The sequence below is a fragment of the Thalassophryne amazonica genome, chromosome 21, assembly GCF_902500255.1.
Source record: "Thalassophryne amazonica chromosome 21, fThaAma1.1, whole genome shotgun sequence".
NCBI classification, from domain to species: domain Eukaryota; kingdom Metazoa; phylum Chordata; class Actinopteri; order Batrachoidiformes; family Batrachoididae; genus Thalassophryne; species Thalassophryne amazonica.
In genome coordinates this window covers 8,499,668-8,513,544 of record NC_047123.1, presented here as the reverse complement: position 1 = coordinate 8,513,544, position 13,877 = coordinate 8,499,668, and the positions used below count along the sequence as shown (strand labels likewise).

Genomic DNA, 13,877 nt, shown 5'->3' with positions numbered 1-13,877 from the left:
TTGCAGCGATTAATTCCCACCATGTGTTTTATTATTTATTTATTTATTAATTACTTTATTGTTTTTATGTATTTTGAACCGTGCAGAATAAACTCATGTAATCAGCAAATCCGCTGCTCGTAACTCCCGACCAGTTGGTGGCGGTAGCTCACTTTAACCTGCTGGCGGAGAACCGTAAAACAACCATAAGAAGAAGAACGTAGGCGCGCTATTCAAGTAGAAACCCGCGCAGGACGAGAGCCACCAACTACCGTCTGATTAAATATTCATATTTATTTGTCTCACAACATCGGCTTTACGGGTAAGTAGTAATATTCGTGTTTAGTGTCTTTAGATATAGTTGTGGAGTGTATTATTTTATTAATTTTTTGTGAGCACAGAAAAGTCGGTCAGTAGTACAGAGATAAACAAAACTAGTGAAACAATAAAACTTTAACTAAATCGGCAGGTGAGTTAAAATATGCTTTTTTTTGGCTTTGGGTTCAAATGCTATGGAGTAATAGCGTCTTTGTATGTCAGTTATGTTTATTGCATTTTATCGCTTCAAGCTAACGCGCTATCTAAGCTAACATCGTCTTTAGATGTACTTAATGCAGGTTGCCAGATATGCAGAGGGAAAGAAGAAACAAGCACAACAGTGCTTCTTGATAATACATGAAAATTCAGTAAGGTATATCTTACATATTATATTACAATTCTAAGGTGGCACTGTGCCAGTATACAAAGGTATATCTAAAAAGGAAGAGTAGCGTAGAGCTACTTAGGTGCCTGGTCTTGAGAACCAGGAATGGTTCTCAAGACACTCTTTAACGACGCCTAACAGGTGACAAGGCTGAAGTTTATAAGATGTTGCTTGTGACCGTATAATGTTTAATCGGTCCAGCTGAGCATGAAGTTGTTACCAGAAGACATCAGAACAAAGTGACTTCAAAGTCCAGACTGACAGTTCCAGTTTTCAATCTGTGTTGTTGGTCTGGCAGCAGATGTAGTGACTGACCCCAGCACAAACCTTTTTTTTTTTTGAGAGGAGGCTCCACAAGTTTTGAGCAGATCAAGACACTGGATACTATTTTAATAGCTTTCTCAAAATCATCTCTCACCTTTGGTAGGTTGATCTCATTTTGTGTCGACTCAGGATGTGATGTGGAGTCTCAGTAAAGTTTGAGCCCAGTAACATCTAAAGATGAAGCTGTCTGACATCCATAACAGTCACAGCTATCCCCCTTCTTCATTTAAAGTAAAGTCTGGGAGCAAGTGCTGGTGTCACACCTTGGTGCATCTACCGCACCAAAGACTCACCTTGGGTCTTGGATAGCAATCATCAAGGCAGATAGCTGATTCATCCCCATCTCCTAAAACTAACCATCTTCCATCTGCTGCAGCTAGGGCCTTCTCCGGCTGCTGGGGTTCTCAACACTGAGGCACCTATGTGCTTGCATCTTGGTCTGAGAAACACACAACATGGCTAAAATGGTGTAGCTTGATTTATTTATTTTAAAAAAAAGTTTCTCAAATCCTTGTCTAATCAGCTGTGTGAGCTGCTTAGCGGGTGTCCCGATGTCTTCTATCAGTCAGCTTGGTTTGTCCTTGTGTGGGTTTTTTTTTTCTCCTGTGGACTGTTAACTGCAGAGGATTGTACAGCAGAATTATAGATGAGGCAGTGACTGAGTGGGTTAATCCATCCCAGCCAGTTTGTCACACAATAAATTAATTTGTAATTTTAAAGGCTACAGTCAGCGCAGGCCTGGTGCCACCCTACACCTCACTCAGTTCGGTTAGAATCACAGTTTTAAGGTTATTGTAGATTCCTCTCCGGGTCCCATGTACAGGTACAAAATAAAAAAAGAGAGATATCAGTTGAACACCTGGTTTGAGGATCTGTAGTTCCCACATCCTGGATCGTCTGCCTGAAGATTAACATTGTTTTGTATGATCACATTAAAAACTAATTTCAGAGCATGACAAAGATACAGACCAACTGTATTTTACGATACACAGTCCACGGTTCAGCACATGTAAAATGTTGTGGTTTTTCAGTTTCCTGGTTTATTGTTGCGTCCCGACTCTCTGCACGTACCCTAGCACATGTTGCTGCTTGTTCATTCTAAATCAGTGTTGTAGTTTCTTTATTCTGTAACTCAGTCTTTTTCGATTTCTTGTCTTTCCTTTATAGTTGTGATTTATTTTTCCTGTTAAAAGGTACTTATACTGACACATGACATTTCAAAGTTCAAATGCTGAAAGCATCACATTTTCCAAAGTATGTTTTTTTTTTTTTTTTTTTTTTTTTTTTTTACTAGTTTGGAGGTCCTGCAACTTGTATATAGAAAATCATGCATTTGTTATTGTTAATAGTAATTATATGCAACTTTCCCATCAAAGAATAGAAAAAAATGGATTTCTAGAAATGCTGGCCAACTGAAAAGTATGAGCATGTACAGCACTCAATACGTAGTTGGGGCTCCTTTTGCCTGAATTACTGCAGCAATGCGTCATGGCATGGAGTCAGTCTGTGGCACTGCTCAGGTATGAGAGCCCAGGTTGCTCTGATCGTGGCCTTCAGCTCTTCTGCATTGTTGTGTCTGGCGTGTGGCATCTTCCTCTTCACAATACCCCATTAGATTTTCTATGGGGTTAAAGGTCAGGCGGGTTTGCTGGCCAATTAAAAACAGGGATACCATGGTCCTTAAACCAGGTACTGGTAGCTTTGGCACTGTGTGCAGGTGCAAAGTCCTGTTGGAAAATGAAATCTGCATCTTCTTAAAGTTGGTCAGCAGCGGGAAGCATGAAGTGCTCTACAACTTCCTGGTAGACAGCTGCGTTGACCTTGGACCTCAGAAAACACAGTGGACCAACACCAGCAGATGACATGGGACCCCAAACCATCACTGACTGTGGAAACTTTACACTGGACCTCAAGCAACATGGATTCTGTGCCTCTCCTCTCTTCCTCCAGACTCTGGGACCTTGATTTCCAAAGGAAATGCAAAATGTACTTTCATCAGAGAACATAACTTTGGAGCACTCAGCAGCAGTCCAGAGTCCTTTTTGTCTTTAGTCCAGGCAAGACGTCAAGTCAGCAGTCTTCCCCGTGATTGTGCAGCCTACAGAACTAGACTGAAACTCAACTGAGAGACCAGTTAAAGGCCTTTGCAGGTGTTTGCAGTTAATTAGCTGATTAGAGTCAGACAACAGGTCTCTTCAATATTCAACCTTTTCACAATATTCTAATTTTCTGAGATGCTGAATTTGGGGTTTTCATTAGTTATCATTTATAATCATCAAAATTAAAAGATATAAACATTTGAAATATGAGTCTGTGTGGAATGAATGAATGAATATAATATACAAGTTTCACTTTTTGAATAGAATTACTGAAATAAATCAACTTTTTCCTGATATTCTAATTATATGACCAGCACCTGTACTATAATAAAAGAATGTTGTCCTTTCGGCTGTTCCCGTTTTGTTTGGGGTTGCCACACTATAATAATAAATGAATAAATGCCAATAATAAGAAGTACATTACAACAATGGACAAAAATCCCAAATTAAAGAGTTTAACAGGTGACAGGGGTTTTCTAGGAAAATTTAGCAAGGGGGACAACACCAGATGTGAGGGATTAGGGGGGTGGAGCTTTTGAAAATTTGAGGTCAAAGTGGGGCATTCTGAGGCCCCTTGAAGGACCGTAATAACAACAACAACAACAACAGAGCGTGGAAGCTACATGAAATGGGGCATTCTTACTCATTCTCACTGTCAATTTGTCACTTTTTTGGTATTTTGAGGAAAAAATATGCTGTTTATTATGAACGGGATTGCTATTTCTTGGCATCAATGTTATTTATTTATGGAAGAATCGAATGCCATGGGGAAGGCTGTATGACAGGGACAGGGATTAATGCAAAAAAAAAAATCTGACTGAAAGTACAGTATTTGTGATTTTTCCACATCGCCCTTTAAGTGCTGCTGTCAGTATGTGATGTCACTTTTTACAGGTGAGTTGTTCTAAAATGATGCCAGCTACCACCAGGAAGCGGAAGCTCTCCCCTCTGGACTGTGATGGGTGAGTTCATTAAATTACTGTGCTTTAAACATTTTCTTACATTTCTCACAGGCGTGTGATGGTTATAAACTGAGAGAAGGCAGTCTTCAGGTTTGTCAGGTTCAGGAGGGACCTGGTCTTAAAAGTAAATATTTAGCAGTTGCTGTGGCAACACTTTTTCCAGGATAATCTTTCAAAGCAGACATATCTGAAGGCCCATGGGCCGAGCTTAATTTGAGGGAGAAATCTTATATGCATGATGGAAATTAGGAGCAGGTGTGGTTGAATTTATTTTTTTTTCCTTAGTTTCTCTTTTCATTTCCAAACCATGGCTCTTGTCATCATTGAGGCTGTGTTTTGCATTGTAAGGGGAAATATGTGTCCCATCCTGCTGATGACTTTTTTTTTTCACATCTATGACTTGTATCGTGCTTGATGCTGTTAAGAAAAACCTTGAGTGAGGAAGCATCACTTGTGGCACAATGGTCATTGGCACCTCTCAGCAATTTGTCATTTTATGTTAAAACACCAGTCATCCAACCAAGAAAGGGGTGCACAAGGAGTCTCCCATGAAGACGGGATCACCCAGGAAACCCCAACCGTCCACCCCACAGAAGAAGCCAAACAAACATCTGGAAAAGGAGAACTGTCCGTTGCCTCAGAAGTCACCATGTAGAGTTGCAGGTAGGCTGGTTAATAATACTATACGCCATTTTTATTTTTAAGCACCCCTTCCCCGCTTTTCTTTTACTTATATCTCTCATTTTGTCATGTGTTTGTTCGGCCAAATTTCTAGCTTCTCCAGCTAAATCGCCCTCTGGTCTTCCAACCCCCTCCATCATGACAAGCTCCTTCTATGGCAAACAGAAGACTGTCTATGTCACTCCACTAGAAAGGAAAATGATAAGGGAGTCCCTGCCTGCTCGTCCTGTTGCACCTTCCCCTCCTTCTCAGGCCAAGAAACCAGAGAAGAAGAAGAGCATTAAAGGAGGCAGCAAAGCCAAAAAGGGTCCAGAATCAATGCACAGGAAAAACGTGGGGTTCAAAAATTCTACAACATCTTCAAAGAAGAGCATGATGGCCAACCATTGCAGGTACACTCCCACATATACTGGAGAGAAAAAAAACCCTCTGACTGTTTCCTGATCATCGAAAGTGTTTTTATTATTATTACCTCTTATTTTCTGGTCAGTAGTGCAGCTGCACTGGCAGCCTCTGCAGCCACAGTTACCGGCAGCAGGAATTCAACTGAGCCAAAGAAAGCCATCACCGTCACCTTCAGCAGTCTCAAAGCCAAGCCAAAGATCTTTGTGGGGGCTGCTTTCTTCAGCACGGGGAAAAAACCCATTTCCATGTTCAAAAAAACTTCGTCAAAGTCTTCAGGCAGGTCGGCTCCAGCCAGGCAGAAGCTCAAAGCTGCTACGCTACCCGTCAAGAGTGAGAAATCACAGCAGCCACCGCCTGCAGTGACGATTCCAGAAACTCGGCATCAGGTGAGGACAGCCGTAGTTTTTCAGTGTATCTTTCTATATTTTTCAAAAACAGGAGGGAAAATTGGTTTAAAAATGTAACTGTAAGACGGTTGAGTTGGACCCAAGTGTTTCTTCCAGAAAAAGTAAGTCCAGGTCCTTAAGAGGTGGGATTTGTTGGCTTTGAGGAGGTTTTTATACCACTTAGGTTTTAGGTATGAATAATAACATAATTCAGAGAAAGTATGGCCGAGTGAAACAGTCAGGCCTCTTGGTACAAATCAAAGATATCCTTTGCCTTAAGGGACGCATGATGCTTTAAAATATATTAATTTATTTTATATTGTGTTTAAGAATGAGTTTTTTTGTTTGTTTTTTTATTATTATAAGAAAATAGCCACGTGGTCAGTGCCGTTGTTTCCACAACAGAAAGTCCCTGGTTGAGGGCCACCCGTGCCCGTTCTCTATGTCAACATGTTGATCCGTATCCAATCTGCTGTCGCGACTCAGAGTAAAAAGGGAGAAGATGAAAGAACCTATTTACTAGGGTCACAATTACCTCCTGATATGGTGCATATCACAATCCTTGGGTGCAATGCAGTTCTGCGAGTATTACAATTAGGGATGGGTATTGATAAGAGTTTATCAATTCCCAATTCCCTCTTGTGAATTTTCTGTGTACTAAACGTAGGCTTTACGGGTTTTCTATGTCAACATTTTATTGAGTTGTAAATAAATACGAAATTGGTCACTGAATCCTTGATCTCTGGACATAAATAGAAATAAACAAAATCTGTAGTTTTTCCTCAAAAGCGTTTCCTTTCAGACATTAATGGCATGTATGTCTTTCCGTACCTCTGAGCTGAGCTCCGCTGGCTGCGCTGCACGTCAGGATGTAATTCATAAAGAACGCAGTGCATCTCATTTTCAGAGGAAAAAAAACGTTTTGGTCGATTGTAGTTTGTTTGTTTTACAGCGTTTGGAAAGATTTAAAACGCTGATTTGCTTTGACGTTATTAATTCCAACTGGACTCTAACTTGACTTGGCAAAGCGGCGCAGCATTTGGAGCTGTGTGAATGGAACGGAGGACAATTCTTGTTTCTTGCCTGCACCAAGACATGAGTCCCAGTTAGTGACTTTAATCCACACAAAAGTGACTCATGATTGACATCTTTAAATGGCTTTGAGAGGGGTTAAGAAGCAGACTTGCTGCTTCTGAAAAACAGCGAAGTAAAGAACCAATGGAGCAGTACTCCGACCCGCTGCTTCGTTGGTTCTTTGCTTCAAAGCAGAGCCATTATAGAACCGGTTGATTACAGACCCGCTGCAGGGTCTGTAATCAGTGTAGAGAAATGATCATTTTCCTGACAAACACCCTCAAAAACAACGGCCACTCTGAAGGGCCGATAAGGGAACAGTTAAGCAAAAAGGCTATTTATCAATGGATCGAATTATTTCTTAACGATACCTGAAAAGAACCGGTTCTCAATACTCATCCCTGTTTACAGTGTCATATTACCATATATTGTGATTTTTGCTTTTTGTAACACTAGACCTTTGAGAAAGTTAAATAATGCATCTTTTCAAGACTGTATATCATAAATCATGTTTGCAAAAACAGTACCAGGTAGCTGTACTGCATACATGGTCAATAAATAAATAAACTTTTTGAAGCAAGTTGCTTCCTGCAGGCGTAACTTTCACGAATGCAGATTTAGTTGCCTGAAAGTGGTAAAAATAGTTTTGATTGGACTGAGTGTATTTAATTGGTATATTACGATGTCTGCTGTGGAACATCAGGCCGAGAAACACTTCCTTGCTGTCTAGTATTAATTTTTTTTACATTCACAGCATAAAAATGTGACATTGTGCTGTGTTCTGTTCTGGCCTACGTTGTACCGGGTGAAATGTGTTCTACCTCTGTGAGTGGTCAACCATAGTAAAGCTGCTACACCTTCTTAGCCAATCACAGATCAGAGAGGTAGCTGACCCCTGTTTATAGTATTTACATGTTTCACTATAAAGTAAGATTTTCTCTGTGGCCGTCCAGCTGGTTTGATTTTGTCTTTGTTGTGACCTGCAGGTTGATCCCCAGCTGGCGGGCCGAACACAGAACCAACGCAGCACCACACAAAGAAGCAAATTTGATCTCTCAGACTGGATGGACTCTGATCAGGATCAGCCAGAGTCTTCTCAGTCGTTAAGGTGCTTCACAGCCTTTAAACAGGATCAACTTTTACACAAACCATTTTTTCAGATTCATATTTGTTAAAGGACATGTTGCATGTTTTTAACATCCCAGTTACTAAGACAACATAAAAAGTACTCATGATTGTAAGTGTCTCCGCGCACGTGCTAATAATTAGCGGTTGCTGATTGTATTTTATTCTTCTCACTCTCAGCGTTAGCAAGTGCATTTCCAGAAAATGTCTCACTCAGCAATTCTCTGTATTTTTCTGCATGTGATGCATATTTTAGAATGAGCAGAAACATTGCGATGACTGACAGACAGAGGGGAAACGAACCTCTGCTCTGTCCGAAAACGACGCTTCTGAGCTGCCGTTCCAAAGTGATGGCTCACATTTACAGAGAGGAGACGACACGCTTCACCACAAAATGTTAACTTTTTCAGAGTGCCGGTGTTCTGTCGAGATGAGGTGCCTCGCGTAACTGCATATGTGTGCACTGAAAAAATTACTTGATGAAATTTGGTTATTTTGATGGGCAAGTAAATGTATAAATTGTTCATCCGAACGTAGTAATGTATAAAATCTACTCACTGTAAAACGATAAGTATTTTTAACCTGGAGTTAGCTTATTTCGACAGGCAAAATATGCATATACATACATTTATGCTCCTAACGTAAAATACAGAAAATGTTTATTAATAAAAAACTTTGACGGAAAAAACAAACAAAAAATGTGCATGTGTAGTTGCACGTCGAGCGAGTTACATCATCTCCACATGTGCAGTTGCGCGAGGCACCTCATCTCAACGGGTGACGTCTTCAAGTCGGGTAGAGTGATGTGCGCATGCGCAGTAGTGCGACGCACCTCATCTCGACGGGACACCGGAACCTAAAGTGTGGTGACGCGCCGTTTGTGTGGATGCTGGTTTACTGAAGCTGTGGACATGGACGTGGGGACATCTCACACTGTTTTTAACAGACTGCCTGGACACGGAGATGGATTTGTTACATTGGAAAAAGAATACCGTACATTATTTCTGGGAGTTAATGAACTTTATGTGCCACAATCATGAGAGAACTAAAGGCGGAGCTGCAGCCGAAGATCATGCATGCGTGGGGGCTTTGATCATGTGGAGTTTACATTTGTAAATAAATGTACGTCTCCACAATGTTTTTTGTTTTTTTTTCCCCGGCAGCAGGTGTGTGTGTGTGTGTGACAGGTTATGTTTATGGCTCATGGCCATGCAGGTGCACATAAACCTCAGGGCTGCTGCTTTTTTTTTTTTGTTTGCATCAAAATGAAGTTTTCTTTTTATTCAAAAAATTATTTTTTTTTTTACATTTTTACAACAAAACAGATCACACAGTGAACAATTCGACGTAGAGAGTGGGATATAGAAGAAGAAAAAAATAATAAAGCATCCAGGTAATCAACACATTTGTCCCATTTGTTCCAGAGTTTATGAAAAATGTCCAAGTTTACGTTGAGCCCAAAAGTTACTTTTTCCATCTGCCTGATTCCAATTACTATGTCAGTCACTACTTTGACAGTCTGAGCTGTTTAAAATGAACAGTTTTCACTTAAAAACGAGTCATCATAACACAACATCATACTTATGTCAACTGTGGAATTAATCTGTGCCTCCGTTCTTAACATTAGCAGCTACATTCCATTCAAGTGCACGCTGGGACATGGCTAATAGCTGCGTCACCTGTAGGAAACACCAGAGTACTCACGAGTACTTTGTTTTTGGATGTCTCTGTAGCTGTTTGCTGTGAATGCCGTATACTTTGAAACCGGTCGTGGAAGTGCACAAAGTAATCCCGGTGGCTCATCAGATGGTCACTAACAGCCTAAATCTAAATTGTTATGATTTTGGTGCGACATGTCCTTTAATTTATTTGCTGAGGAGGAAATGTACTTACTGCAGGTCAGTCATGTTGACCTTCTCACCGCAGCTCTCCTAAGATGCTGTCAGAGAACTATGGAATTACCAGGGACTTGAAGGTGCTGCTGAACCGAACCCCAACATCTAGTCCAGCATCCTCAGGCTCACCTTTCAGTGCTCGGGTACGGAGCAAATTAACATAGACATTTTGTTGCTCAAAAGTTATACCCTTTTTACTAAAGGCTTTTGCAGCAAGAAAACTATTAAGTGTGTTTAATCTTTGCAGAACGAATGTCTGAATGGAGGCTCTGAGCTACAATTTGAGATGGGTGACATAAGCCCCGTGAGCACCACCTCCAGCCAGCCTAAAGGTGTGTGCGCACACACACACGTCCCCAAATGAACTATAAAATCAACAACCGACTCCTGAGATGCCAAACTAGCACACGCCACACTCTAAATATGAACAGTCCAGTTTATAGCCCATTGGCACGTTTTGGTTTAGCCTCTTATACCCGGAATCAGAAAACATTTTTACTTCCTAAGTGTCTTTTCTACCCCCCCAGCAGACAGTGCAGCGATGTATCCCATCTTTGGATCTGCCTTACAGAGGTGAGACAGTTTCATCATCACCAGATGCTCTGGAGGACGTCACAATCAGTGCAGCAGCTGAGATTCTTCATTATTTCCATGTTGTGATATTTGACTGTTATTTTGCTCATAAATCTGAGTTCTGGTTCTATCGTGTGAACTAGTATCCCAACACAGTATAGTGATGCTGAATCACTAATCAAATACTGTGACTGTTGATCTGAATGTGATCAGATGGTTTTAATGTGTGTATACTAGTCTGTCTTTAGCTCTGATGTCTTTTTGCGATTTTATTTTATTACGTTTGGTGCATTGGATGCACCCCCTCCTCCAAAACGAGCAGCATTACAGTTTGTTTATTCATTGACTTCACATTTCAGCTGCAGCATCTCTTTGCACTAACGGGCACTGTGTCTTGTAGGTTAAAGAGTCCGGCTCTGTGGGGTCCCGTTTCCTGCAGCACCCCCTCTGGCCCAACAGGAACACTGCAGGGTCAGTCCCCCTCACCAAAGGAGCAAAATGTTCGCCGGAAGAAGGAGAAACACGATGAAGATCAGCTCATTATTGTATGTAAATCCTGTCTGAACATCTTCATTTTGATTTCCAGTAACGTTAACTTTGGATGTTTGTAACTATTTTGTTGGTATTAGGATGGTTAGTATTCAGAGGTGGCAGTTGTCTGTCTGGGTGGTTGCCATCCAGGACTCCGTGTGGGTCTGTAGGGTGGTGGATGTGGTGATGGGTAACACCAGACCTGCTGTAATCAAATTATAAATCCTGCACTCGTCTGTGGGCAGGTCATCAGTCCATCAAAGGTTTAGTTGTGATTTATTATTTGAGTTTAAACTTTAATGGGTTTTGGTGTCAGGATGCAGGTCAGAAAGAGTTTGGAGCAACAACGTGCAGCTCCTGTGGGATGGTGTACAGCGCAGACAATCCAGAGGATCAGTTCCAACACACCCATTTCCACCAGCGCTTCATCGATGCCATCAAATATGTGGTAAAACGTTTTTAAAAATTCTTTTTCCTCATCAGTCTTTTCCACTGAACATAGTGTGTGGGTTTTTTTTTTTTTTGTAGTTATAGTAGTAGTAGTAGTAGTAGTAGTGTGTTATTTTGCAGAGAACTCCTGTCTTGAGGTTTTGTGGGCTGAATGGTGTCTGCGTCTGTTTCCAGGGCTGGAAGAAGGAGCGGCTGGTCGCTGAATTCTGGGATGGAAAAATTCTCTTGGTCATGCCCGATGATCCCAAATATGCCACAAAGAAGGTGCGTTTAAACACTGGCTGCACCGAAGTGACAGTCTGTTTGGATATTTGTGTTTTTGTTTTCTTTGTTGTAATTTTGCCTCCATCCACAAACACAATGGAGCTGAAATGATCCAAGTTTGTGTTGACTTTTAGCTTTAATTCAAACAGGCTTTTACAAAAATGTCACATTAACCATTTATAGGAGCTGTTTTTAATAGTCTCTCCAATTGTAATTGTACAAACTAAATCACTACTTTCAGTTTTTGTTAAGTCACAGGATGGCTACCTGAATACTTCGAACCCACTCAGGGTGCAGCAGATCCCAAAATCTACAGATTGGATCATGGTTTTAGTCATAGTTGGGATATTTTTCCTCTTTCAGATTAGCAAAAATAGAACTTTTCTTTGAGTGGAACACGACTTGTCAAAATTTGAGGAAAAACTGCACGATGCAGTTGCTGTAATTGCTTCTTGACATCTTCCCTCACTGGTCTTCTTGATCGTTTCAATTCATCTCCATTGTGGTGCAAAACATTTGTGGACCTTAGTGTGCAGAACCTCATGTTCTGTGCTTTGGAAACATTTGTCGCCATGTCAGTGGGGAAAAAACCCAAAACTAACACTTCATATTTCACTTTAAGATGCACTCATTTCTGAATTAAGTTTTCTGGTTCATGCTGATGTTCCTCCAGGCTGAAGATGTGCGACGTGTAGCAGATAATGAGCTGGGCTTCCAGCAGGTGGTGCTGAGCCAGGCATCTCAGGCCAAAACCTACCTGTTTATCAGCAGCAAGCGCATGGTGGTCGGATGTCTGGTTGCTGAACCCATACGACTGGTACGTCTGGGCGCCCCTTTTGTTTACCTGTTGGTGTAGAGCGGGTTGCTCAATGGGAGAGTTGTGCTACCAATCTGTAGATCTGGATTTGATTTCTATCACATGTACTTGGACAAGACTCTTCATCTGTGCTGTCCTAGTCCACCCAGCCGTAAATGGGTACCAGTCTTGGCTGGGAAGATCCATAGGGAGTCATGTTACAGAATCCAGCAGTGGCACCATTGGGCGTCTGGGCCTGGACAGGACTTCTTCGTTCCATCTGCAAAGTCGCTGAACAGAATTGTGCTTCACTAACAGAATAATCCACTTTCTGTTCTTTCCAGGCTTACAGAGTCCTGGAGCACAAGGACTGCAACACAAGTGCAACCAAGGAGGACTTCATAGAGCGACAGAGGGCCTGGTGTTGTTCCACCACCCCAGAACCGGCGCTGTGTGGAATCAGTCGGATCTGGGTCTTCAGTCTGGCCAGACGACAGGGCATCGCGACCCGCATGCTGGACACCGTTAGGTACCGTGTTTTATTGAATGTGAGGCTTGTTGGACTTCAGTATGACAGTTTTCTACCAAAATTACTTCTTGATGTTTTTGTTTCTGTCAGCAGCTGTTTGATTTTGGTCACCACCATCTAAAACAAGTTCAAAGTACAATTCTTTGTCACTCATTCAGTCATGTTGTTTTGTTTAGGAGTTCCTTCGTGTACGGCAGTCACCTAACCAAGGAGGAAATCGCTTTCTCTGACCCGACACCTGATGGAAAACTTTTTGCCACCAAGTACTGCAACACGCCGACCTTCCTCGTTTACAACTTCATTGCATGAAGTGTGAAAAACGATCAACTAAACAAATGATTTAAAGATACAAATTTTAACTGACAGGTTTAGCAGATTGTCAGATTGTTGCATTCTTTCTCATATGCAAAGAAAACATTCAGGGTTCACACCGACAAGCGTATTTGATAATGTCTGAATAATTATTTAAGGGTTAAGGTATTTGTCTGTATTTGGAAATTAAGTTTTGTAGCTTGTAATGAAACTGGCTGGATTTAATCCTGAAAATTTCCTTGATTTTTACAGTTTATTTTTAAAAGCTGCAAAAAAAAAAAAAAAAAATTTAAATCACACAATCTGCACTGATGAACAGTATGTTTGTCCACAGTGTGACATTCTGTGGCCTGTGGGGTGCTATTTACCGAGTGCAGCATGTTCCTGACATCTTCAGCATTTATTTGAAGGAGTGCCTCAAATAATAATAAAAAAAGTTCTAGAACTTTATATGTTTATTTGTGGTTGTATATTAGTATTCTTGGAATGTTAATTTTGCTTAGTGTTCAAACCTTCAGTCATTTTGTTAAATGTTATTTAACTTTGTAGTTTTGTTGGGGTCTTTGGAAGGAGAATGTTTTATAAATGACCTGTTGAAAGGGCACCATGACTAATAAAGATTTAATAGTTCTAAGACTTTAGTTTTCCCACTGTCTTTATTCAAACTGATAGCTAATTGCTACAAGTCATGTTAACACAACAGGAATTGTCTTTTGAAGGAACATGTCGCACTGAAACAGTCGGTACTCACACTTAAAAATGGCACAACGTCTCTCTCCCCCCCCCCCC

The 13,877-nt window shown here is 41.1% G+C and overlaps 1 protein-coding gene across 1 annotated transcript; it reads left to right on the top strand.

Moving 5' to 3' along the window:
• The first annotated feature begins 42 nt into the window (after positions 1-42).
• esco2 (establishment of sister chromatid cohesion N-acetyltransferase 2) lies at positions 43-13,401 on the top strand. The gene is made up of 15 exons (XM_034162541.1): positions 43-301; positions 4,000-4,067; positions 4,579-4,730; positions 4,843-5,140; positions 5,239-5,539; positions 7,600-7,721; positions 9,665-9,776; positions 9,881-9,965; positions 10,161-10,206; positions 10,607-10,751; positions 11,054-11,185; positions 11,362-11,451; positions 12,125-12,268; positions 12,592-12,776; positions 12,953-13,401. The coding sequence occupies exons 2-15, from the start codon at positions 4,015-4,017 to the stop codon at positions 13,083-13,085; spliced, it is 1,998 nt and encodes a 665-aa protein (XP_034018432.1). The 5' UTR covers positions 43-301; positions 4,000-4,014; the 3' UTR covers positions 13,086-13,401.
• Positions 13,402-13,877: the final 476 nt, after the last annotated feature.

Bases quoted from the DNA above. Each gene is read 5' to 3' on its own strand.
- esco2 (XM_034162541.1), top strand. From the start codon at position 4,015: ATGATGCCAGCTACCACCAGGAAGCGGAAGCTCTCCCCTCTGGACTGT. The intron at 9,777-9,880 runs GTACGGAGCAAA...TAATCTTTGCAG, and splicing joins GCTCACCTTTCAGTGCTCGG to AACGAATGTCTGAATGGAGG. The intron at 11,186-11,361 runs GTAAAACGTTTT...GTCTGTTTCCAG, and splicing joins TCGATGCCATCAAATATGTG to GGCTGGAAGAAGGAGCGGCT.